The sequence below is a fragment of the Xiphophorus maculatus genome, chromosome 18, assembly GCF_002775205.1.
Source record: "Xiphophorus maculatus strain JP 163 A chromosome 18, X_maculatus-5.0-male, whole genome shotgun sequence".
In the NCBI taxonomy this organism is placed as follows: Eukaryota; Metazoa; Chordata; class Actinopteri; order Cyprinodontiformes; family Poeciliidae; genus Xiphophorus; species Xiphophorus maculatus.
Window position 1 is genome coordinate 22,256,189 of NC_036460.1, and position 25,151 is coordinate 22,281,339.

General features: G+C 38.9%; 2 protein-coding genes across 5 annotated transcripts; one reads left to right on the forward strand and one right to left on the reverse strand.

The window, feature by feature from the left end:
- The first annotated feature begins 153 nt into the window (after window positions 1–153).
- Window positions 154–8,750, forward strand: mre11 (MRE11 homolog, double strand break repair nuclease). 3 transcript variants are annotated; one of them, XM_023351360.1, is made up of 20 exons: window positions 154–172; window positions 749–819; window positions 1,342–1,474; window positions 1,582–1,742; window positions 1,832–1,919; window positions 2,029–2,170; window positions 2,253–2,367; window positions 3,458–3,643; window positions 3,725–3,896; window positions 3,987–4,067; window positions 4,141–4,270; window positions 4,837–4,937; window positions 5,038–5,208; window positions 5,288–5,347; window positions 5,421–5,592; window positions 6,591–6,689; window positions 6,790–6,851; window positions 7,806–7,867; window positions 7,964–8,060; window positions 8,180–8,750. In XM_023351360.1, the coding sequence occupies exons 2-20, from the start codon at window positions 800–802 to the stop codon at window positions 8,219–8,221; spliced, it is 2,094 nt and encodes a 697-aa protein (XP_023207128.1). In that variant the 5' UTR covers window positions 154–172; window positions 749–799; the 3' UTR covers window positions 8,222–8,750. The 3 variants fall into 3 exon arrangements, with proteins under 3 accessions (XP_023207128.1, XP_023207127.1, XP_023207129.1); XM_023351359.1 differs by having other exon boundaries at window positions 158–193; XM_023351361.1 differs by lacking the exon at window positions 8,180–8,750 and having other exon boundaries at window positions 158–193; window positions 6,762–6,851; window positions 7,964–8,055.
- An 85-nt stretch (window positions 8,751–8,835) lies between these two features.
- Window positions 8,836–19,570, reverse strand: LOC102227268 (transmembrane protease serine 4-like). 2 transcript variants are annotated; one of them, XM_023351363.1, is made up of 13 exons: window positions 18,992–19,570; window positions 14,288–14,351; window positions 13,049–13,189; window positions 12,718–12,870; window positions 12,494–12,617; window positions 12,278–12,397; window positions 11,740–11,783; window positions 11,072–11,228; window positions 10,800–10,966; window positions 10,385–10,480; window positions 10,157–10,293; window positions 9,637–9,789; window positions 8,836–9,558 (listed from the first exon to the last, which is right to left on the reverse strand). In XM_023351363.1, the coding sequence occupies exons 1-13, from the start codon at window positions 18,995–18,997 to the stop codon at window positions 9,547–9,549; spliced, it is 1,374 nt and encodes a 457-aa protein (XP_023207131.1). In that variant the 5' UTR covers window positions 18,998–19,570; the 3' UTR covers window positions 8,836–9,546. The 2 variants fall into 2 exon arrangements, with proteins under 2 accessions (XP_023207131.1, XP_023207130.1); XM_023351362.1 differs by having other exon boundaries at window positions 13,049–13,192; window positions 18,992–19,554.
- Window positions 19,571–25,151: the final 5,581 nt, after the last annotated feature.

Here is a 25,151-nt window from a genome sequence, read left to right on the forward strand (position 1 = left end):
CTCCTACTCGGATAAACCAAGCCACTCGTTTTGCGGAAATGTAGTTCTCTTCCTCGGAGATTGTTGTAGATCGACTTTGTGATCACCTGGAATACAAACTACAATAACCGTGAGCAATCTAAAGGGGGCGGGGAGGAAATGACGTTTCGCAAGAGTTGCCGGGATTTTCAGGGTAAATAGAGACTTCAGGGAGGTTGGTGGCAAGACTTACAGTTTTATCTGTGTTTTATATGTTTTGTGTTCTTATCAAGCCAATGTTACGCATACATATTAAATGCTAACTAAAGCTAGCTTCCATGCAAAGAAAGCCGGTGCATTGCACCATAGGATTTTTAAAAATGCTAACTGTACTATCCCCACGCTAAATTACCATTGAGTTACACACTTCTGTTAGCTACGTTAGCAGATTTAGTTGTTAGCGCGGTGTCAATCCATACAACACCGAATAGCTGTTTCAGAAGCTATAGCTATAATTTTCGGAAATAATTCCATTTGACGAAAATCAGGCTTTCTTTTAAAAAATAAATAAAAAAAGATAATAACGTAGGCATTTCGACACTATGTTTTACTTTATAACTGATGGTTATATAAAAAAAAAAAGTTAGAAAATTTGAAAGAAATCGTGGGATCTGAATGAACAGAGGATGTCTTAAGAAGCGGGATGCTTATATACAACTTGATTTTTGAGAATCTTTTAGCATGTCTAAAATCTACTTGTTCTGGATTGTCTTTGTTCTGCTCTCTACAGGGGAACCATTTGTTAACGTGCCAGCTTTTGAATAGAGCCTCTTGTATCGTCATGTCTTCAGAAAACATATTGTAAGTTTTCCATCCTGACCAGTTTCCCTTTTCCTTCCTGAAAAATGCATCTCCACAGCATGATACAGCCACCACCATACTTCATTGTGGGTTCTTGTGTTCCAGTTTAGTTAGATCATACTCTTTCTCTTTTCAGATCATTCCTTTATCACTGTCATGCTTCAACCCTCTTTGCACTGGTCAGCTGTTGGTATCAAAGTCAAGGTGGCGAAATACAAATTAAAGTTATTCATACAGCGCCACTTAACAACAGATGTTGTCTTAAGGAACTTAACAAAAAACAAATAGGACATCCAATGTATACAGATTGCAATCATACTGACTGATTTAAAGCTAATTACATACAACACAATTTGATGCTAGTCGATAATGCATTCAGGTTTATTCGAATTTTTCCAACTTGTAGAGGCAACATCTCCTCCTGAGGGTGTAGCAACGGTGGAGAGTTGATTGTATTGTGTCTCTCTTAAAGATCAAATATCTGAGCTGTGTTTATCATCACCTTTCATTTCACTTTTCTAGGGATGATGAGGATACATTCAAGATCCTGATTTCCACCGATATTCACCTCGGTTACCTTGAGAAAGACGCGATTCGCGGCAGCGACTCCTTCCACACGCTGAAAGAAATCCTGGAATGTGCCAAGGAGAATCAGGTATGCGCGAATAGCTGCGATCCAGTGTGGAAGTCAGTATTTACGTCTACAATTTTTTTTCTCTGCTGTTCATCTGGCTGATTGGTTTTTAATTTATTTTTCCGCAGGTAGATCTCATCCTGCTGGGCGGGGATTTGTTTCACGAGAACAAGCCGTCAAGACGATGCCTCCACAGCTGCATCACTATGCTGAGGGAATACTGCATGGGAGACTCGCCTGTGACCTTCAACATCCTCAGTGACCAGACTATTAACTTCAACACAACACAGTCAGTTTTTTTCGTTGTTGTTTGTCTCTATGGGTTTTCCATCAGTGTTGTATATGTGCCGAATGAATGAATGAATCATTGTGTTGTAGGTTCCCCTGGGTGAACTATCAGGATGAAAACTTGAACATTTCTATCCCTGTCTTCAGTATTCATGGCAACCACGATGATCCAACTGGGGTTAGTTCCTTCTGCTTGAAAAACAACGAGTACATCAAGTACAAATGAATCCTGAATATATAATTTACTTTATCTGTGTGTTCATCCTTAAAATGTCTTTTATTTCAAGGCGGAAGGTTTGTGTGCCCTGGACCTGCTGAGTGCTTCTGGTCTCGTCAATCACTTTGGTCACTCTCACTCTGTGGAGAGGATAGAGATTAGTCCAATCCTCTTGCAGAAAGGCAGCACCAAGCTGGCCCTGTATGGTCTTGGTAAGTTTGGGTTTCCTATTGGTTCCTATTTGTTAAATTCTCATCTATGTTGTACCTAAATTTTGTATGAATGCATGTTAAGGTTCGATCCCGGATGAGCGCCTGTACAGGATGTTTGTCAACAAGCAGGTTACCATGCTTCGACCCAAAGAGGATCAAGACAATTGGTTTAACCTCTTTGCAATTCACCAGAACAGGTGTGTTCTCAAACATGAGTGATGTGAACAGTTTTAAATTAGTTGGTAGAATTTGTATTGTAACAAATACAGTGCCTCGCAAAAATACTCAAACTAAAAAGTAGTGCATAATTGTGACATGGAAGACAATTTACCGTTTGTTTTTGTATTCAGTCCCTTCTGTTAAAATCTATAGTCAGTATTTTAAGTTTGAACTTTAACTGGGCCATTCTAACATGTGTGCAGCCCTTAACCTAAACTATTCCATTGTCTCTCAGGGTTAAATCACTGAAAGTTGATCCTGAGAGACATTGGTGGCCATGCCACTTAGGCTAAGCATTAATGGCAGGTTGTTGTAGTGAAACAGCTGCAACAGAGAGAAAAGAGTGTGAGCAGTGCATACATGAGAGTGATTGACAGTGCTAAGGCCCTCCTCCTGGCTGTGATTGGTTGATTCTGACCCAGCAGTGTATATCTGTAGTTGGCACTGTGAGAAGGCAGAGGAGGTTGATTTTTATTTTTTTTCACAGATTATCTGTCTCATACCATCTTGTCACAACATTGTGATAGTTTTAACAAATATGTAAAGAACATATTTATATACAGTATGTATCTCTTATAAAAGTGATATATTGCTGCTTTAACTGATTGTCCCACATGAGCAGTGTTACTATGGGTTACCATGGGCCCTTTGGCTGCTTCTCTGATTATGGGTTTCTTTACTACCAGGCCTGTCAGATCAGGTTCACAGCCTTATCTCGCATAAGCAAGCACCACTTTTGATTCATTCAGTTTATATTAACATATAATAATGAATTTAGACACACTCTTACATGTGTGTCTTGTATAATGAACATGTTTTCATCTTACCTTACCACTGTTTATGCGAGGAGTGGCCATATTGAAAAGCAATGTCAAACTGTTTTAAGAAAGAATGGCCAATTGAAAAATATGTTATTTCTGGTTTTTTTCTTATGTTATTTATTACCATAAAGATAAATAACTTTTGTCAATCTTTTGATGCATTGTTTTCAAAATGAGCAGTATTTTTTCCATTTTTTAAAAATGTATCCTAAATCAGTTTTTTTTTTCTTTGCTTTTTTCTATTTAGGAGTAAACACGGTCCCACAAATTACATTCCTGAGCAGTTCCTGGATGATTTCATTGACCTGGTTGTGTGGGGCCATGAACACGAGTGTTTGATTACTCCAACTAGAAATGAGCAGCAGCTGTTCTACGTGACGCAGCCAGGGAGCTCTGTAGCCACCTCCCTGTCGCCTGGAGAGGCCGCCAAGAAGTAAACACACACACTTCAGGAAATTTTTATTGTATTTTGAACAGCTACAGTTTTCAAGCTTCTGCCGTTGTGCTCACTTAGGCATATAGGACTGCTTAGAGTCAAAGGTCGTAAAATGAACCTGCAGAAGATCCCTTTAAAGACAGTCCGTCAGTTCTTCATCCAGGATGTCGTGCTGGCTGACTATGAGGACCTCTTCACACCTGATACTCCTCAGGTTACAAAGAAGGTGGAGAACCTGTGCTATGCAAAGGTAGCGATGTTCTTCTTAAAATGCACTGCACTGGTTTAAGACTTCACTTTATCTGTCTCTGTTAATCTTTTCCGTCTTGTCCATATGCAGGTCTCTGAAATGTTAGAAGAAGCCGAGAGGGAGAGACTCGGCTGTCCACGCACACCGGAGAAACCTTTAATTCGACTGAGGGTGAGTTGAGTTCTGCACTCATCTTTACGCCAGCGCTCATCAGCAAATGAATTCCCCTTGTTCTTGTCTCTAGGTGGACTACAGTGGAGGCTTTGAAACGTTCAACACCTCTCGCTTCAGTCAGAAGTTTGTGGACCGCGTGGCTAACCCAAAAGATGTAATTCACTTCCTCAGAAAGCGTGAGCAAAAGGAGGGCGTCAAAGGTCGGACTTCGCCTAAATATTCCTCCGCTGACTTTTTCTTTTTGAATCCAACACTGAGCCAAACCGATATAGTCTCAGTCAGAAGTCTGCATCCCCTCATTATGGGCATAAATTGAGGAATTTTATTCTTTTATGGATGCGTCTTTGCTTTCCTTTTTCCAGGGTATTAATGTCACATTCATTCCAGAAGCTTGATGTTAACTTTCTTCATCTCTCTGGGATTGTTATCTTAATGGAAATCCCAGTTATCTCAGTACGTTTTACAAAATCTGAAATGCAGCTAAATGAAGGCACGGGAACCCAATTTTACAAACAAAAAAATGTGGCAGTCAAAGGCTTAAAATCCAAGAAATAATGACATTCATGCAGATTATAAGTTTCTAAACTTCTGACTGGATCTGTATTCAATAAATTCAAGTTAATTAAATTTGGAGAAAAAAAATTGGGAAATAAAAAATCTTGCTTTTTTATACCGTCAGTGGATTCTTTTGTAAGACATCCAGGTGTTTTCTATGTTAAGTATGTATTATTTGTTTTATGTATTTGTTATTTATTGCAAATTTTAGATGAGTTCAATGTCGACTACAGCAAGCTAGTAAAACCAGCTGCTGTTGAGGGACTGAGAGTGGAGGACCTGGTTAAACAGTACTTTGAAGCGGCTGAGCAGGTGGGTAAACATTAAATGAAATTCTGACGTCACTCGTAGGATTTCATTTTTTCCCGCGCTTCATCTGATGTTGTCACTGTGTGTGTGTGTGTATTCACAGAAGGTGCAGCTGTCCCTGCTGACCGAGCAGGGCATGGGCAAAGCCATTCAGGAGTTCGTGGACAAAGACGAGAAGGACGCCATCGAGGAGCTGATCACCTACCAGTTGGAGAAGACGCAGCGGCATCTTCAGAGCAGAGGAGTAACCACAGAGCAAGACATTGATGCAGAGGCAAGAGAGGCACCAGAGAGCTAAGCAAACCGTCGTGTCGTGTGGCGCTGTGACGGGTGGTTAACGGAATATCTTTCAGATTCAGAAATTCAGAGACTCCAAGAAGAATACGACTGAAGAAGAGGACGACATCAAAGAAGTAGGGAAGAACACCAACCGGGCTTTTGAGATGATTTGAAGAGCTTGTGTTTCATTACGCGTTTGTGTCTCAGGTCATTAACAGAGCCAGAGCCCACCGGATGGAGCGAGGTGATCTCGATTTGTCTGATGAGCCCGCAGATGTTACCATGGACTCTGACGAGGAGTCAGGGACGCTTCCTGCTCCGACCCGAGGCAGAGGACGAGGAGGCGGTAGAGGGCGAGGAAGTCGGGGCGGGGCTAAGGGTGAGAGTCTCACGTGGATGTCAGGACGTGCTTTTGTGAGATGCAATGTTTTATTTATCAATTCTAGGGTTCCAACAATTAAAACTTAAACACATCTAAACACAGAGAAGACATTTAAAGAGATAAGGCTGCTATTCGAGGTGTTCATGTCAGTCAAATAAAAATAGAAGCAAGAAAGTTACGTTTTGCTCAAATTCAACAAAATTAGCTTGACTTTATTGAATTAAAATCCAATTTTATTCTCATTTCACACCAGTATTGCAAGCTGCACCTTTTACCACTAACATATCTCTGCAAATCTGGTGACTTACCTTATATTCATAAAGTAAATCTGGCCTAACGCGGCCGTCGGCATAACCATATTGGTTTGTGATTTGATTTTATTTGTTGTTACTCTCTCTAAATTCAGCTACCATATGATCTTGATATAAATGGCTGCTGCCATCCAGTCAAATACGTAACGGGTTCCTATTTTTATCAGACACCTAGAAAGACTGATATTAATAATGATGATATCGAATATCTTCTGCTCACTGTTTTCATACAGGTGGAGAACTTTCTGCTAATTATTATTCACCAGGCATTCAGTGAGCTATTGCAGTTGCAGCCAATTTGTTATTTATGTCGGGCCTAATTTACTGAAGAAGTCTACGTAGCTGGAAAGCTACGGTAGTTTCTGATTTCTGGATTTGAATATGCAAACCAGTTGGAATTTTCAAATGTGCTCTCAGTACGTCATTCAGGCCGGAATCTGGGCGTGGGCCGACCTGGAAAGTTCTTCACAGTTGAATTCGGAGCCTAGGGCTTCGAAACGTCACCCTAGTTGTATAAAGTGGTAAATAAATAAGCCACCACTGGAGTCCTGCAGTGAGAGCCTTTTTGTTAATTTAATAAAGCGTTTACTCAAATTGTCGTGTAGAACTTTCCATCTAATTCTGCGTTGCGGATGTGTGTGTGTTTTTTGTCTCAGTAAATCTTATGTTCTTTGTTCTGTCCAGGTTCTGCTGCATCAGAAGCAAAGCCAGCCGGTCGGGGTCGGGGTCGAGGTCGTTCCCAGAGATCAGCACCAGCATCTCAAACCAGAAACATATTTCAGGGTAGAGGGGACTCTTCAGTCATTAAGAATAATCTGCTGAAATATTTTAGATCTTTTCCTATTTTCTCAATAGTATGTCTTTATCTCTTCTCATTTCTCAGCTTTTCAGGCTACATCCCAAAGATCTCAAATAGGAGGATCCACTTCTTCTGCAGCCGAAGAGGTAAATTAACAAATAAGCTGTAGCGTGCGTTAAGATTTTAGTTTTATTCAGCAACTCAAATGCATTTCAACATTTCTTTGTTGCTTATGTTTCAGCTCTGTCAATTTTAGAGTTTAGATTGGGGCAAAAAAAGAAAAAAAAAATCCCAAGCCAGCGTCCAAGCCCAATCCGGCCCAAGTAATTAACTTATCATAAGTAATTGACTTTAATTACAGGTGCGAGCCTGAAGTCAACGCAACATATTACTTCAAATAAGATTTCACTGCTCTTGTTTTTAGAGTATAATTTGAGTAAGCAGTGTAACTCTTGCCGTTTTTAGCTTTTGTTTGGCAACTTCCAGCTCCATTTTGTCACTTGTAACCGCAGGGTGACTCATGTGCAAATCATCTGGGATGTGTGATTGATAGGAGCAGAGCAGGGCGGAGCTGTATGTGCATTAATGTGCGGTGCGCTGCATGTTTTACAGTCTTAACAAACATCTGCACATTACTGTCTTTCTGTCCTCATCATAATAAACTACCTAATCAGTTATCTGGGCCTTAATAAGTAGATTAACACAACTTTATATTGGGCATTTACATTTGGTCTATCGTTTGCTGAATGTATTGTAGGTTTTTGAAACTCGCCACAGAAGCCCAAGCTAACCTGACCATCGAGCAAATAATTTTGGCCTGACCTGGCCCAAATTTTGGTTCAGTGTCGAGCTCGGACTGTAGAAATGATCAAATGAAAATTTTAAAAAAAGAATTATAAAAACATCATGAAATGGAAAGTTGTAACAGAGAACCTGGCTAAAAACTCAAGCGACTAATTAAGTCAAAAATAAGCATAAAAACATTCAGACAAGTCCTTCTGCAGCTTAATTCTGGAGCTTACCTGTCACTTGGAAAACATTCCTGCAACCTTCATAAACGTAATACATAATTCCTCTCCGTGCCGTTTGACCGTCTTCAGGTGATCATAGATGACTCGGATGAAGATATACCCGTAATGAAAGCTACCAGGCCGCCTCCAAGGTTTGTGCTACGCTAACATTTAGCAGAGAAAAGCCAGAGAGATGCATATCGTTTTTCTTTGGCCTCTAAGCTGAATTTTGTTCCTGTCAAACACAGATCATCGTCGTCGTCATCATCATCCTTCCCCAAGTACAGTTCTCAGAGCCAGAGTCAGACATCTCGAGGAGTTGCTTTTGAAGACAGTGATGAGGAGGTATGAAGAGATATGGGAAGTTAGATCACTCATAGACTTTCCACATTTACATCTTATTATTTTGCAATATACAAACTAATTGTGACTCTTTTATCTTATTTATTTTCATATGTTTGCAGGACAACCCATTCAAAGGCCACAGTCGTGGTTCAAGAAGATAAGCACATCCATCAGTTGTGTTTAATTCAAAGAATTACTGCATGTGTTCCTGCAATGTTCTTCTGTCTTCTTAAATGATGACAGTGGTTAATTCAATTTTACAACCTAACCTGCATGGGGTAAAAATAATGGAGTGCATCAGTTTCCGTTATTGTGGGGTTTGAAGAGTTTGAGCAGAGGAGTTTAGAAAATGTCAAGTTTGCACCTTCGTTTGCTTTCCATTCCCTGGAGGGCTCCTGCTGTTGTGAATCTTTTTTTTTTCACTGCCCTTTCTAAATATGGAAAAATAAAGACTTGTCATATAAAATTACAAACATCTGTCCAAGATGTTTAAAATCACTGCCAAGGTTTTCATTCCTGATTTGCAGTTTATTATAGTTGACCAGATATCCTAAGAATCAGTTTGACCCCAGAACTAAAGTCAATTGAAACTTGAAGTATTTTCAAATGTTTAGAAACTAATTCCTTTTACTAGAAATTATTATTTTGTTCAAATATTTATCTCAGTTTATTAAAAACACCTTACTAATAGGAATAAACTAATGTTGAATGGTAAAATGCATTGGTACAGAGTGGTTTGTTCACATTTGTGAAGCAGACAGTAAAATGAAAGACGTTAATTTCCCAGTTTTATTCTCACTTCAACACAACAGCCTCCAAGGTGAGGAAAAAGTTGATCATATTTACAGACTATTTACAAGTATATGTTAAAACCAAATAAATGTTAACAGCAACAACAACATTTAATTTACATGGAAAGGCAAAAATTATTTGACCTGCACTTTTAAATATTTCATGCGAGTATTAATGAGTCACTGTGATACAATAAAATGCTATTTCTTTTTCAATTAGACTAAAATATCCTTGCCTGTAAAAATCGGGCATTATTGGGTCTTAAGTGGAGAGAAGGGTCACAAATCCAGCACCATAAAAGCATCCATTATTGCAAAACACACGTCACTGAATCTGCTCTGACTGGCTTGTTTTGCCAAAAAGTGCTTCCAGAATAAAGAAAGAAAAAACAAAAGCTACAATACTTTTTGAGACCTTAAATAGGCAACAGAAGGAAACAAAAATAAGCATGTTCCCTGAGGTAAATACAGACATAATGGCACAATCTGTGAAAATGAATATGTCTGCATCCATACTTTTGTGGCTCAGGGCAATGCAAATGTTTCATTGACAGTAGATGCGCATATTCCTCTCTTCTCCCTCAAAGTCCTCTTTTTTCCATACAGCAGTGCTAAAACAAGAACTTTGAGCTTCACAGTCTGTCTCAGGTAAAAATGCCTGAAATCCATCTAGTGGCTCCAGTCACGGTGGAACATCATGGGTTTTTCTGAAAAAATAGAAGAAGAAAAAAACCGATGTAATTAAAGCCTGTAAAAATGGAGGTTCCTTTGTTTGCATGCAGTACCTCAATGACTGCATAGATCCAGTTGAGCATGTTATCCACGTTGCTGTAGACGCCAGGCCGGTTTTCCCGCGCGCAGCCATCGCCCCAGCTCACCACTCCCACCAGATACCACTGAGAGGCGGAAAGATACACCAAGGGGCCTCCGCTATCGCCCTGCAGTTTGAGCCACAACACAGATGGCTTAGTATTAAAAAAATCTCAGACATTTGCGAGAACAGAACAGTAACGATGCATCGTCAAGTAGCTAAATTTATACATTTAAATCAGGGGTCTCAAACTCCAGTCCTTGAGGGCCGCAGTCCTGCACTTTTAGATGTGCCTCTGCTGCACCACACCTGAATATAATAATTAGGTCATTAGCAAGGCTCTGGAGAACTGATCTACACAAGGAGGATGTAATTAAACCATTTCATTCCAGTGGTTTGTACCTGAGGCACATCTAAAAGCTGTAGGTCTGTGGCCCTTGAGGACTGGAGTTTGAGACTCCTGATTTAAATGGACCCCGACTGCAACTCATTACCTGGCAGGAATCCACGCCTCCCTTCAAGTTGCCAGCACAGACCATTCTTTGCGATAGCATGGTGGCATAAATACTGGAACATGTATTTCGATCAATCATCTCAATATTAGCCTTTTGCAGTGTAGTTGAAATTTTCCCTGAAAAGGTAAAACAAATCTGCTGTAGCATTAGATTACCAAAGCAAAACTTCTTTTTTTTTTCCTCCCTTGGTTCATGTAAGAGTCTCACCATTTTCTCTCAGCAGTCCCCAGCCTGAAACAACCACAGGAGCCTTGTCAGGAAGGAGAAGGTCTTTAGGAGGGAGACACACCGGCTTACGTTTATCTGATCATGAAGAAAGTTACAAAGGTGAGTTGAATTAGCTGCTTTTTCAAGCATTTACTATTAACATGACCAGAATGCGTAAGAATCTCTACAGAGAAGCAGTCAAAAAAAAAAAAAAACAAGTTCATCAGCTTGTTGATTTAAATTTAAAATTACATTGCAGTTTGAAACACTGAGCACTAGATGTCAGTAAAAGGCTCTTGATAAATGTTCAGTAATTGTGGGATAAATGTACAGAAAGGTCATCTGACCTTTAAGAGATGGATCTGAGCGTGTTAAGATTTTGCGTGTTTTTAGGTGTACAGTGTTAAAGCCTAACCTCCCACTGAGATCGGGCTGCTCAGCCTCATCATTGCCAAGTCGTAGTCGCTACTGGCTTCATCGTATTGATCATGGATTATGATCTTGTCCACAGAAGAGCCTCCTAATGTGGTCAAGTATGTCTCTCCTGACATCACTGTCCACCGACTCAGCTCTTTGTTACTGCTGCAGGGGCCCGAGAATAAGGTAGGGAGAGAGAGAGGTGGGAGGAAGGGGGTTTAATATTTCCAAAATTCACAAGAAATGGCGAACAGTGGTGATTTTACTAACCTAAAGCAGTGGGCGGCAGTGACAATCCAGCGTGATGACACCAGTGAGCCGCCACATCTGTGCCCGCCATTCTGCAGGCTCACTTGCCAGGGATATTCCTCTATATGGGCATCCACGCCACCAACGATGCGCTCCAGATTGCCCCCCACTCCACAATCTGACCAATACAGCAATTTTTATGAGAAACGGGTTTTAATGGCACCACCCACCAGCAAATTTTGTAAATAACTTTTGTCCTGCTCTATAACAGTGCTTAATTTTAGATCATAAGGTTGACAAATGATCACATAATGATCACAAATGTTTGTCTTGTAATACTTGGTATGTGTTTGATAAATGCATATTAAAAGTATGTAATATATAGAGTAACGAGGATGGTTTTATAGTCTGTACAAATGGATAAAATAACAGTGGCGTAAATGCAAGAAAAACAATCTCTATAAAGATTGTGCTCATTATTATGTATGGTAGAGGGGGACGTGAACTCTTAGTATCCTAGCAACAGGAATAAACACAATCTGTGATGAGTTTCTAGGAGTTGTTTAGGTCTGCATGTGTGAAACTTGTCACCTCCAATGCTCACAGCCACTGAAACCTATTTTATGTCATGAAAACCCTGGAAACAATGCAGTCACATGACACACTGGTTTTCTAAAACCAGAACTCACCTGAGCACGTCAAAGAGACCACAGATCCAGTGCGGCACACGCTGCTGTTGGTGGAAAAAAGAAAGGGTGATAAGCCAAGAACTGTATATGCTAATGTAACCGAAAACAACTTAAATGATGGACATGTAGGAATAATCTTTCCCCTGCTTCTCTAACTTCAACCCATGTTGAACTATGCCTCAGTTTTCGTTCCGTTTTATCTGGGTATAGCACCTGTTTGTTCACTTTCGTAGAAAATGCATTTAAGGAACAAAAACTGGACTTTTTTCTGCACTACAGTGGCTTACAGGAACAGAAACTTTGTAAAGAAAACACAACAAGAGTCAAAAAGAAAAGTGGAGGGGAGTTTTTGTACAGTAATAGCAGATTAATATTTATAGTATGTTAACTTTCGTTTGTTTTTTTTTTTTATATAGGGAGATCTTTTGGCCTGCTCAGATAGCTTGAAACCTCAATTTGGCCATAAGTCATCCCTACAAGTGCTACAAACAAACAGGACTTTTTAAAAAAAACATGAGGAAAACTGTGTTGTTCTCACCGGTCAATGGTTGCCTGATGTACTGGTGTGCTTCCACTCCCGATCCTGACTGCCGTGAACGGTCCAGTTTTTAAAGGAGACGGCAAGGAGCTGACATAGACATTTTTGCTTGTTGGGGAACTGTTCACGGAGAGTAAAGGAGAAAAGGGGAGGCTCTATGTAATCCAAGACCAAACAACCAGTTTCTTAAGTCGTGACATTTTCGTTAAAACTCACTTTGTGTATCCTAGTTGTTTGCAAGCGGTCTCGGTGTGCTGTGTGCTCCAGTCGTCGTTGCAGACGGTCACCCATGTTTTGCCATTGAATACTTGGAGGACACGCTCAGCAGAAATTAGACGCACTGAGAGGGACAGGAGGGGGAACAAAGTTACAATTTCGCTTCAAAATTCTAGTTTTGCTTAAAGGATAATATGTGAAAATGTCAGGTGTTTCAGTTGTACCTGGAAATGTGTCGTTTGCTTTGAATTCTGTCGAACAATAAACCTCATCTTCTCCATAAACGCAATCAATGTTCCCATCACAGGATTTAGCGATTGGGATGAACTGTGCTGAGCGTGTGCAGTAGTAGTAATTGCTTTCAATTAGCTTCTTAACTGGAGGGGAGAGGAGAATATGGGTTAGAAATGTGTGACACTAAATCCTGGAAATGATTCTTTACATAGAAACATTTGTTCTGCTAAAATGCAAAGGAAAGTCTTGTTTAAAATAGCAAACTCGTTTGTATCCTCAGAACATTTGTAACATATAATGTTATCAGGAATTGGGACTTACCAAAATATCCTGCAGTGACCAATATGCCCAAAATCACAACTGCTATCAGAATCCAGATTAATATTTTCCTCCTCTTCAACGCCTTTTCTGTTTGAGGTGTTGAGTTCGTCATGGGTTTTTTGCAAACAACTTGTTGTGGAACTGCTAAAGAACAAAGTAAAAAAAAGTCAGAATATCAAAGACAGAAAAATAAAATATAATCAATAACAGAGGTCTGAAGGTAACTCCAGTAGTTGACTGTATGCTGAGGATGTCAATCAGACAATGCAGGTGCGTTGGACCGGGGACACATCTAAACGTTGCTGGACACTGACCATTGAGGACTGGAGCTGAAATAGCCTGATCTAGGACTTGTGAAGGAGCCAGAAAAGGACCTGAGTGGGATTCAAGAGTTTTGCCCTGCAGTTTCAAATGTTTTAGCTTCCTGATCCCACATTCGATCTATCACTTTATGTATGCTTATGACCTGGCTGCCCTCTCACCCAGCAGTGCTGGCTTTCAGCAGTTACTGAATATCTGCTCTGATTATGGGTTGAGATTTGATGTGCAGCATAACGCTAAGAAAACTTTTGTACTAGTATGTAGGACTAAAGCAGACAAATAACTTTGTTTTTTTTTTCTCAGGGCAAAAGTTAAATGTTTGTTCCAAAACTAAATATCTGGGTCACTACATCACAGACCAGATCTGTGAAGATAATATTTATCGGCAGTGTCGCATGCTGTACGCCCAGGCAAACATTCTGGGGAGGAAATTTCGTATGTGCACTGATGAGGTAAAAATAAGTCTGTTTAAAGCTTACTGTGCATCCTTGTATGCAGCTCCTTTGTGGTGTAAATTTAGAAAAGCTAGCATGCAGAAGCTTTAGGTTGCTTATAATGACTCCCCTAGAAGTCTGCTTAAGAAACCCAGGTTCAGCAGTGCAAGTGAGATGTTTTGTCAGAACATTCCAGGCACTTGTGAGAAATCTGATATACAAGTTTATGTGTCGTTTGTGCAGCTCATTGTACAGTCTTATTGTAATGTTTTCACATCCCTCTCTCAGTGTGCTAAGATACCAGTCGGTTCTGTGGAAACATTGGTATGCAAGTCCTTTGTAAGATTTTATTTTATTTTTTTATATGTCGTGTTGTTGTGTATCGTACAACAACGACATATTGTTTGTGGACCACAACACGAGTCTGTTGAAGAAAGCAATCAATCAATCAATCAATATAACCAGAGATGGACTCTTAACTTACTTGGCATCCTCGGATTAAGTGGTATGTCGATATCTGCTGGTTCCTGAATTGATGACTGAGATTTCTGAGGACAGAAGAGAACAGATATCACATGAGCAACAGGCGTCTGTGAAACCAGGGCCAGATTTCAGAGGAAGCGTGGCCCGGTTTCAGTGCCCTACCTGTAAAAGTTCTCTTTAAGCAGACGGTTTACAACATATTAAAAATTATAGTTAAGCCTAAAATTATTCGCACCTCTCTGAGATTCAGACTTTTAATAGTTTTTAATTCAACTTAGACATTTGTTCCTAATAAAGACGCAGGCAACCTGCAAAAAATAAGCCACTATACAAAGGGTATCAAAAAAAAAAAAAAAAAATACGTTTTAATAAGTGTTTATAACCTTTTTAATGGAAAATCTTTAATTAGAATTTGTAACAATCAAAATCTTTTTGTGATTGTTGATTAGTTTTTGCATGTTTACATTCATAAAATAAAAATGTAGCAGTTCATTTGAAAGGAGGTTTTCGATCCAAATAATATAAATATTCATGTTTGCATCTAGCAAAACAGCAGTCAGTGAAATGTACGAAATACGTGAAGCCTGACCTTTATTACCACCACGTTGCTTGGTTGTTATAATTTTCAAATAGTTGGTTATTTACATAAAATACCCCTGCTGAAGTCTATCCTTGGATACAAAGCATGAGGTTTAACTTAGGAGAAATTATACAATAAGAAAAGAGGCCTGAAAGCCTATAGTCAAAAACTGTGAAGAATGGAAAAGGATCAAAACAGCTATGGTGTGATTATAGGTGCAGAACCAGAACGCTGCACGACACATGGAACTTTTTTTTTTTGCACAAATATGAGTTGTCAAATTACCACAGTGTTATTTTCTGGTTTTCTATTAGATGCAATCACATCAGTCCAACCCCACACTCAAAAGAACACAGCAGGATCTGCAGTGCATGTGCCGCAAATGATCAGGTGTGAAAAATTGAAATCACCAAGGAACTGCTTGGACGGATGCAATACTTGGTTGGCTTGGATCAAAACGTCAAGCCGACTCTGCCTGCAGATATTTGAGCAGTCGAAAAAGACGCTTACTTCCAACACCTGTTCGGTCTTAGTTGCTGGGATACCAAAGCTCAGAGAGGGAACATCGTAATGACTGAAAAGAAATACCAGTAGAAAAAACGTGGCCGTTATGATGTCATTTCCATGTTTACCACTGCGTTAGTGTCATCCTCTACAAATGTCATCCAACCAAACTGCAAAGTCTGTTAGCTCTGATGATTGAGCTGTTCGTCTGCAACACATTGTGGGAAAAAAGCGACACCGACGCAAATCGATGTAGAGCTGCATCTTCGACCACAGGAGCCACAGGCTGAGGGCTTATTGTACTTGATGTTTCTCGTTAAAAGGCTTAGGTGGAGCACAGAAACACAATAGCATCGGCCATGCAAGTCTGTACATGGTGTACCCGACAAATATGTGATAAGATCCTATTAACTGATCTTTAACGGGAAGCAAGCAAATGATACATATATGTTAGTTTTTAATGTATTAGGCTTGACCTCCATGTAAATCTGAGAATGCAGACATTTTAGTGGTGGGAGGGGCGATTAAAGAAATTATTAGGCGGTAAATGGAATGAAATTTTATCTCCCCATTGGTGAAATTCTCACCAGCTGCTCTCAAAAGTGGAAAACTTTGCTTTCTGGTCATGCTTATACTGTTGTAACAAATTAAGCTAAAATATTGCACTATTCTAGCCGGGCGTGTTTGAATTGGAAAATAGACTGAAGGATAAAACAAAAACCTGTAATTAACCAATAAGAAAGGCATTTATGTTATTCTAGATCTCTACAATGTTTGTAATGTTGGCGCCATAAATAATATGAGCCTTTATCCGATCTACGGTGTGTTGCCCAACAACTATTGAGGCGTTCCTGAACACCTGTACAGCCCGATGCAACATCTGTAGATGAGATCGATAAGCTCTGAAGAAGGTTTCAAGTTCACTACAGCTGACTCCACAATCCAAGTCAAGTTTAGAGACTGAAGCAGACTTTACAGCGTCAGGGTTCTCAGTTCTTTTAATCTGAGGATTTCTTTTGACACGCTGATTTTTACCTTTGAACATCGTGTGAGTTTCTTGACTCGGTCTGTCCTAGGTGTTCTGTTTTTATTCTTTATTACATTTCAGAGAAATTTGTTGTTGCCTGTCTTGAGATCAGGAAAAGATGTGTCTGCTTGCAGAATCACTGACGCCTAACCCATAACCCTCTTCACTGGTGGTAACGAAATTCCCGGTGCGTCACTTCCTTGTGTGGCCTGAAACTTTCTGAAAAGCAGCTTAACCTCTGTCCTTGATGTTCTTAATTTGATAAATGGTTGAGTTGGGTGTGACCTTATTAGAAGTAGCATATTTGCATGTGAGGCCCTCTTTTATGCAAAGCACTGAATGAAGCCTGTGTTACCGTGGTGGTAACCATTGTTGACCAAACAACAATGCTCTCCAGCACCACTCCCTTTTAAAGCAACCATCGCGCTTTTCAATTTGTACAAGAGTCCATTTCGAATGTAATTATTCTTCAAATCAACATATTTATGTTTTATCAGGCAACATTAACTAATTTTTCTCAATGCTAAATCTCTGACGGAGCCTTGAAAGGTAGCACTATTGCAAGATCATTCATCTTTCCTGTTTTTCCATATATGAATTCTGTGCATATAGAATCATGTAAAATATTTTGTGAATTGTTAAGATGTAAACACACTTAGTCATGGCTGCACTCATCACAAACATGTTCTAGGGCTATAGCTTCTGATAACTAGAATACATTTGAATCCGGTTATATGCTGGTAAAGTTCACAGCTCTCCAGCTGCACAAACCGACATATAATCCTGTTTGATCAGTGTTTATGAGGAAGTGTCAACATTGAAAATTAGACAAGAGAAGTCTAATGCACAAATAAAGTACAGCTCATTTTGAGCTTGTCTAAAAACACGGAAGTTTTTATTGCAGTTTGTGCTTACAAGTAAAATGATCGTAAAATATTATATCAGAAAAAGAGGAATTTAAAAGGAAAACAACAACTGCTTCAACAAGTTTGCTGTTAGGTGATACTGTTAGGAGATTATGTTGCAGCAATCAGATACGAATTTATTTCACGGCTGTTTCTCACAAAAGGTAGATTTTGTTCTTTGGCAATCGGCTTCTAAGAGTCTCATTAAGAAATTTTAGCACATAATGTGCAAACAGATGGTTTAAGGAACCTTTCGCTTTGCCCGTTGTTCTACTTTTCAGCTTGTTCTACTAGTTTTTCACACAGCCTTTAGATTGCAACCATGTTTACAGCACAAAGACATTCTAAAGACCTGTGTTTGCCCTACATTTCATGTAATTTGTTTGTTACTAGACACAGAAAAACACACTCATCTACTTCAAATAAAAGGACCAATAGATACACAGACAGAGAATGTTGCCGAACAGGTTTTCTGTGCATTATATTCTGTCATAGTAGGTTTTGTTGATAAGACCCCGCGAGGCATTTTGGTCAAATCTGTAGTGAAGAACATTTTATACATGTCTCCATTTTTTTGTGAGGAATTTTCCATTCAAAGAGTTATTTTATCGTACTTTCAATTCTTTTCTTTTTTACATTATGGCCTTGACAATTGCTTTCTTTTTTGTAATAAGTCGAAGATTGGCTAATTTCTTTAAAACATTGATGTTGAGTAACAAAAATAAAGTCTCATTGTATTAGGAACTTCATTCTAGTTTTAGAAAAAAATATAATATATAAATATCAATACATCTGAACAATTGAACACACGTCAAGAAATCAATGTCATGTTAAGAAACGTTGCTGGTGAATAGCCCAGGACAGTCTTCGGAAATAGATTTTTCATCTCGATGAGTTTCTTTTCCTGGTTTCAATCAAACAAACAAATTATAACAGGAAACTAGGTCACCAGCACCTGAAAGTGTGCCGTAAACTCCGAGTATCGAGAATACAGGAAGGATGAAACTAGTCATGACAACCTGGGAAACCAGAAACATGGCTGTAGAACACTGGGAATTGAACAAACGATTTCTGAGAGCAGTGGGTTGTTTTTGTTCCCCGAAATATCATGACACACTCGGCATATTTTGTAAGACGACGTCTTAAAATAACACGACAACTGACATAAACTTGTCTGTGAGTCACACACAAATCTCTTTTTGTTTTTTTTAAGTCATATTAATCCAATAGTTATTTTAGTTAAGAGTTTTTTGGGAAGCTATTCAGCTTTAACAAAGACAAGTATAATTGGGTAATTTGAAAACCTTGGCAGTTACCTTTCAGATAACTGTGTTCATTTAGAAAACAAAAATATTTCATCTGAATTCAGCTGAGAAAAATGGGCATCTGAGAAGCTATGGAGGAAAATAGAGCTGAGGGATGTAAAAACAAAATATAAAATGAGATAATTAATTTATGTGATGGAACAAAGTCCAAAATGTCCAAAATAGGAAGTATAAATTTAGAAGTTTTTACCCAACTACACTTCAGAAACTGATTGACATGATTCAACCTAAGACATCACCACATTTAATTTTGCAGTGTTTTCAAGCTTGTTTCAGGGATTTGGTCAAATAGTCAGATCAATCATAACTGCTAGACGGTTGCCTTTTAAAAAAAAAAAAGAACAGCCTTGTATGCTATACTTACCCCCATGATGGATGCACTTGTCCTTTTTTTCGGTAAATAGAATACCACTGCCCTTTCCTCAGTAGGTGCTGTCCTCTATATTCTTCTTCTGCCTTTTGTCACCTTTTTGTCACCTTTTCCTGGTTTTAACAGGAAAACCTGGAGCGATCCTGTCCCGGTCTCCCTTCCGGTCTCCCTCCCCTTTTCAATCTACACCTGCGTAACTGAATCTAGCTTGAAGGACGCCTGGCCTCCACCTCTGTGATCCCAACGCTGTAATAAAATGTGCCGGTGTACCGTGCCGAGTGTTGTTGCAGCGCAGTTTAGAAAGGAGCTTCTTCCTAATAACCCGAGGTCTTCTGACAAAGCAAAACTAAATCCAGGTAACACGACACTTTACCCGTCCTACCTGCGTTTCCACTGTGTTGTCCCTCCTCCTCCTCTCAATATCTTATCTGACAACTTCTAAAAATAAAAAAAAATCCCAAAGGCGGCATTTTACTTTTAAGGAGGTCTTATATTTTACGTCTATTCTTTTCTTTAGTGGTTATTAGTCAGGATTCCCTGAATTGACATAAACTATTATACATTTAAGTGTAAAAAGCGGCACGTTGCCAAAAGACAAAACATGTCTGCAGCTGCACTCTGTTGCTTAGGCGTGCAGCTTGCTTTGTTTTGACAGTAATATGCTCAGCTGGTATCTGTCAGTCAAACTGACTCAGAAACCTGAGTCAGGTGAACTTTGAGATTTGTTCGATTTAATCTGTGCCTGTAAACATAAGATACTTAAAACGACTGGGTAAATCTACTGTATGAGATGGTACCGTGAACTGTCAAGTTATACATTTAAAGTAGGATATTTCCCTAATTTTTAATTTGAAGAAAATGTGATAATTCTTGAATAAATGTAATATTTATTACTATGTACAGGCATATCATTGAAGATCCGATTAAATCACTTTATTGTCTCATTTATTTTTATTCAACTTCATATTTTGGCTTTCTGATTATTTCCTAATTTTTATGAAACTCTTTATTGTAGAAGTAGCTATTTACGATTCTTATACCAGACTTATATTTACATCCAAATAAACAAAACATGCTACAATAAAGGATTAAAATCGAGAATCCCTGCTTAGTTTTTCAGTTTCAAACCTATTAAGTGGCCTAAAGAGCCACACATGCCAGATGTATCAGACTGCCAACACTGAGTTCATAACAAACGGTTACACCGCTTTCAAAGAGTTTAATTCTCTTTCAAGGACAGATGTCACACTTCTGGCAACTCTTTTATTTGGGATCAAAATTAATCCAGTGAAGATATTATAGGAAACCAACCGCAGGCAACGAGATGGAGGGAGGGGGGAGGAATCTAGGTTGGATGTTTGAGAAGTGAGTGATCAGGACGGCAGAAGAGAATGAGCCTTTGTTACAAACAGTAGCAGATAGTCTTTACTGATCTCAGATACCGGACGCTCACTTCCAGTATTTCCTCACCATCCACCACTCGCACCTGATGACTCATATATCGTTCTGTACAAGCAACCTCAGTATGATCGTAGCTGAGAGCTTGCACTATGAAAGCCTAGATAGATAAAATTTTTGTAAATAAAAACAAAAGGTCTTGCGGATATCTCTCGCAAATGAATCCGTTTTAGGCTGATTTACGTTTTTAACAGCCAAGTTCGCACTTGAGCTTCTGTTAATCCAGTTGTTATTCTGTCATGCTATTTCCACGATGCCTCAGAGCTCCGCCCCAGTGGAATGAGTAGTTCTGCTTTGATGCGTAACTTAGAATTTAGATCAAATGACGTAAAAGTTTGTTTGTCTCTGCTCCTGTCCACTCCAGCCAGATTCATCTCCAAGCAGATCCTGCGTGGTTCCACGCAGCTTTTCTTCATTTCCATACCCAGGGGTGTGCATAAATTGTGGAACGATTAGTGCAATTAGAAAGGCCCCCGGCACAAAAGAAATTGTTTTATTAACGATAATAATTAAAAAAAATATAGGATCCACATCCACAATTAAATGAATGGTATATATTCACCTTTCCTTATATTTGGCAGTAAAAGTTAAATGCTTCCCCTCCTGGACCAAAAAGCAGACATTGGTATTTACTGAACGTCCCCCTGCAACTTGCCTGATGGGATTTATTTTGCAAATGGCATTCAGATTTAATTTTTTTAGCTTTGTATAACTTATCAGATTTACGTTGAAGGAGAACAAACATTACCCTTTAAAACGGATTACAACACACACACTGAAGGTTATTTCCATGTGAACAGTTTGTCATTCTGATCAGAAAAGCAAATAAACAGTTAACGTTTGACAGAAAGAGACCAAAGTTTGAGTTGTCAGACTTATACCTGTCAGACAGGTCACATGCCATTCATTCTGCTCTTCTCCATAATTATTCCATTATTGTAAGTCGTTGAAACACACAAAGACAATTAACTTTGTGATATCAAAAGAAGTTTAGGTTTGAATTTGGAAACGAAGGAGGAAGTAATAAAAACATCTTGGTAATTACATTTACACAATCATTATCATTATAGTTTTTGCTCACCTGCCACGGATGATTTTTTTTATTCTGTAGGTGCTGGTGAATGTAGAATCCAAAAAGTATCAAGAAAATTGGACAGAGATCAAGAGTTCCTGTTGGAGATTGTTCAATCTTTTCCTCGGAGGGCCTTCAGCACCAACTTTTATAGCTCCAACAAGCAAACACCCTCCAATGTTTCTTCATCCCAACACTCCGCCCTCCTCTTCCTGCAAAGCAAACACACACACTCCCTCTCTCTCACTACATCCTTGAACACACACGATGAGCCCTCTCACTACATTCAACCCCCCCTGTTCCCACTCCCACCCACCAATTGAGGTGTTTTGTCCTTTGTTTTCGCACTTGGGCGTAAATTTTGTGAAACTTAATATTGGGCTTTAGACACCTTGTGGGAAGTGTGATTTGAAAAAAAAAAAAAATCTTCTCATCTCCATGGTCAAGTGTTGACCCATATGTATTGTTTCTGCAATATAAATGCTCTCATTTAATAAAAATAAATGAATAAATAGGTCAAGCATATTGCTTGACCTAATTTTTATTAAAGTTAGTTCCTCTTTGTAGTCATTAAAACCGACTTTAATTTAACGTTTTATACAGGGATTTAGTTGTGTAGATTTTGCAAAAAGCCTTGGGACTGTTTTTGCTGTAAAGGGTGTGTCACGCCATTCCTTGCTGAATGGATGGATTTACAGTATACGAAAAGCTGTTAACCCCTGCTCAGAAATGGGAAATATGCTACTCACTATTTAATCCAAGAAGGGTGAATGCAGCAATAACTATTCACGAATACTAGCAGAGGGATATGTGATACCATAGTGAAGCCTAGCAGCTTTATAATCTAATATTTCCCTACTCTTTGTGAAAAGGATCAGTTACATTTTCCCGTGGTCATTTCCTTGTGGGATTTTACTGGAAAAACTGGAAACTTGTTACCTTGAAGTAAGATAAAAAGATATTTTTTCCTGAAAACCCTTTTCTTGTGCTTACTGTAAGTGAGCGGTAAATGTGTGAACAAAAAGGCGGGGGTAATTTTCTTTACCCGTCTGTCTACAGCTGATAATGTGACAATAAGAGAAAGAAACTATTTTTCAGAAATGTTACTAAAGTGAAGGCAACGATATTCATTGGACATAAATATTTCAGTGAATATCAGAATATGGTTTAAAACAATGTTCACAGTTTTGGACAAAAGCAAACAAATTGAAGAACAATGTTGTTTGTGTTGTTGTTGATGTGATTCACATATGTGAATAAGATCCATGCATTAGAAAACCTGCACTAATATAACCTTTGACTTGTCACTTATAAAATAGAGGTGAAATCCACTATGCAAAGCATGATGGACGGTGCATAACTCCAGACAGCCGGCCACTCTTGCTGTATTCAACGGAAATATAGAGATTTGCATGCACTGCCAATATTTATATTTTTCAAATGAGTTTCAGCCACAAAACATGACAGGGTTAGTTTGTGAGAGGAAAATAAGAGCCAAACAAAAGAGATATGTTGAAGAGCACAATGTGCTTTTCCATACTGACAGTATTCTGGCTTTGTTACTTCGATAGCATATTGAAACAGAGTAATGTGTCTTCTGTGGTTGTCACAAGGGGTCCACTGATCTAACTTTAGGGCCTGGAGCCAGTAAGGTTTCTACATACTGATAAATTCACATGATAAAAAGATAGTTCTTAACATGCAGTATCAAGGGTCACATTAATGGAATATTTTCCGTACTTGACCAGTATATATATATATATCTATATATATATGTATATTTGACTCATCCAGCATTTCAACAAGCAACAAAATGGAGCTGGAAGATGTTAAACAAAATCTGGGAGAAGTTGCACCGCTTACTCAAATGGTGTAAAATCAAAACGCAGTAAAATCCTAAATAAAAGAATATGTCGGGTTTACTTGAGGCATGGGCCTCCGATTAAAGTTAATCAGTCGGGTTGCATCTGGCTCGGTTGAGTGGGGTTGAATTTTTTTTTTTGGCCTGATCTAAACTTTAGCACAGATTTTTCTTCCAGATGTGGACCAGGTGAAGCGCTCATAATTTACGTTTAGTCACTTAATTTCATTGTTCTGTCAGTGGTGAGATACAGTTGACTGATTGTGTGATACTGTCAATCAAAATGATGGAAAACAAAAAAGCCTAACATGACCTCTGTGCTGTATACCCGTCAGTGTGGGTCACCTCTTGCAAGATGCAATGTTAGAGCTTGTGCAATGTGTTGAAATTGCTATGTAATATTGACTTCATTTTTAGCTTTACATCATGTCATAATATTGTTTATTCCCTCATTAAAAACATAGCTGTAGTGTTGCCTTTATTCTTTCGTGCATGTTACAGAAACCCTTTAATTTCCATGGCAACCATTCAGCTATGCACAGCTCCTCCTTAGAGCTGCGATTTCCCAGCTCCCGCCTCTACCACAGCTCCCCCACTCCTCTTCAGACTAGCCTGCAATAATTGGCAAACACCTGGTGGAACCGTGCACCTGCCGAGCTCACCATACCAGCTACTTCTCAGTGCAACGTTGTAAAATTGTTATTAAAGGGTTAACAGAGGAGCTATGCTGTGATGACTTTCTGAAGGCGGAGTTTAATAATGAGCAGGAGTTTTTAAAGAGATAGAGGGCCAATTTCAAGGTGTGAAATTAGGAAGTAATAATTATTTTATCATATTTGATAGCATTTTTATAGCGAGTGTAGTTAACATAGTTACTTGATTGTGTTATAAAATCGCACTATGTGCCTTGAAAACACATAATACTGCCCATTAAAAATAAGGTTTACCGCTTGCCCTCAAAAACTCTCCCTTCTCACAGAGTATAACATTTCTTTGCAAGTGGAAGTCATTGATTCTCCTTTTCTTGTTAAATGAATTATGTAGCATGATGAGGCCTGCCAGCAGAAAACCATTTCCACATTCTTCGCTGCACACCACTGGCTTGATGCTTCACTAGGCGTGTTCCCATAAAACTTGTGGAACTAAAAATATCCAAGGTTGCTGCAGACTAAAGATTGTTCTACATCAATCGTTAACATTCGTCAATCAGACGTTTGCACAAGCACAGAGTAAAGCAGACATTGTCATACCTGTGACTGAGTTGTCTCTTGTTCTTTCAACTGCTTTGGGAATAAAGGAGCTTGGACTTGTTTGTAGGCTTCCTCCTTCCTCCTCATCCATATCTGACTAATCTCAATGGATCCTTTCCAGCGGCCTCATGTACAAAGGTGGTTATGAAAATGTGGTGCACACTCTTTTCCCCTCGAAGCTTCAGGTGCATCTATATAAAAAAAAAATGACTGTGGAAATGTGTACAGCCTCATCTTTATGACTGGCATGCATTGGCAGACATTTCCACACTGACACATAGATTGTATGTTGGTACGATATTAGTCAGAGGTCACAGTAGCTAAACTTTTTTTTGTCTTTTTGACTGATAATTCCAAATCCACTTTTGTCTGCCAGTTTTTAAAATAGCAATATTTGATTCATATCATTGAAGATCAGATTAACTCAATTTATTGTCTCATTTATTTTTATTCAACTTTTTTATATTTTGGCTTTCGGATTATTTCCTAATTTTTATGAAACTCTATATTGTA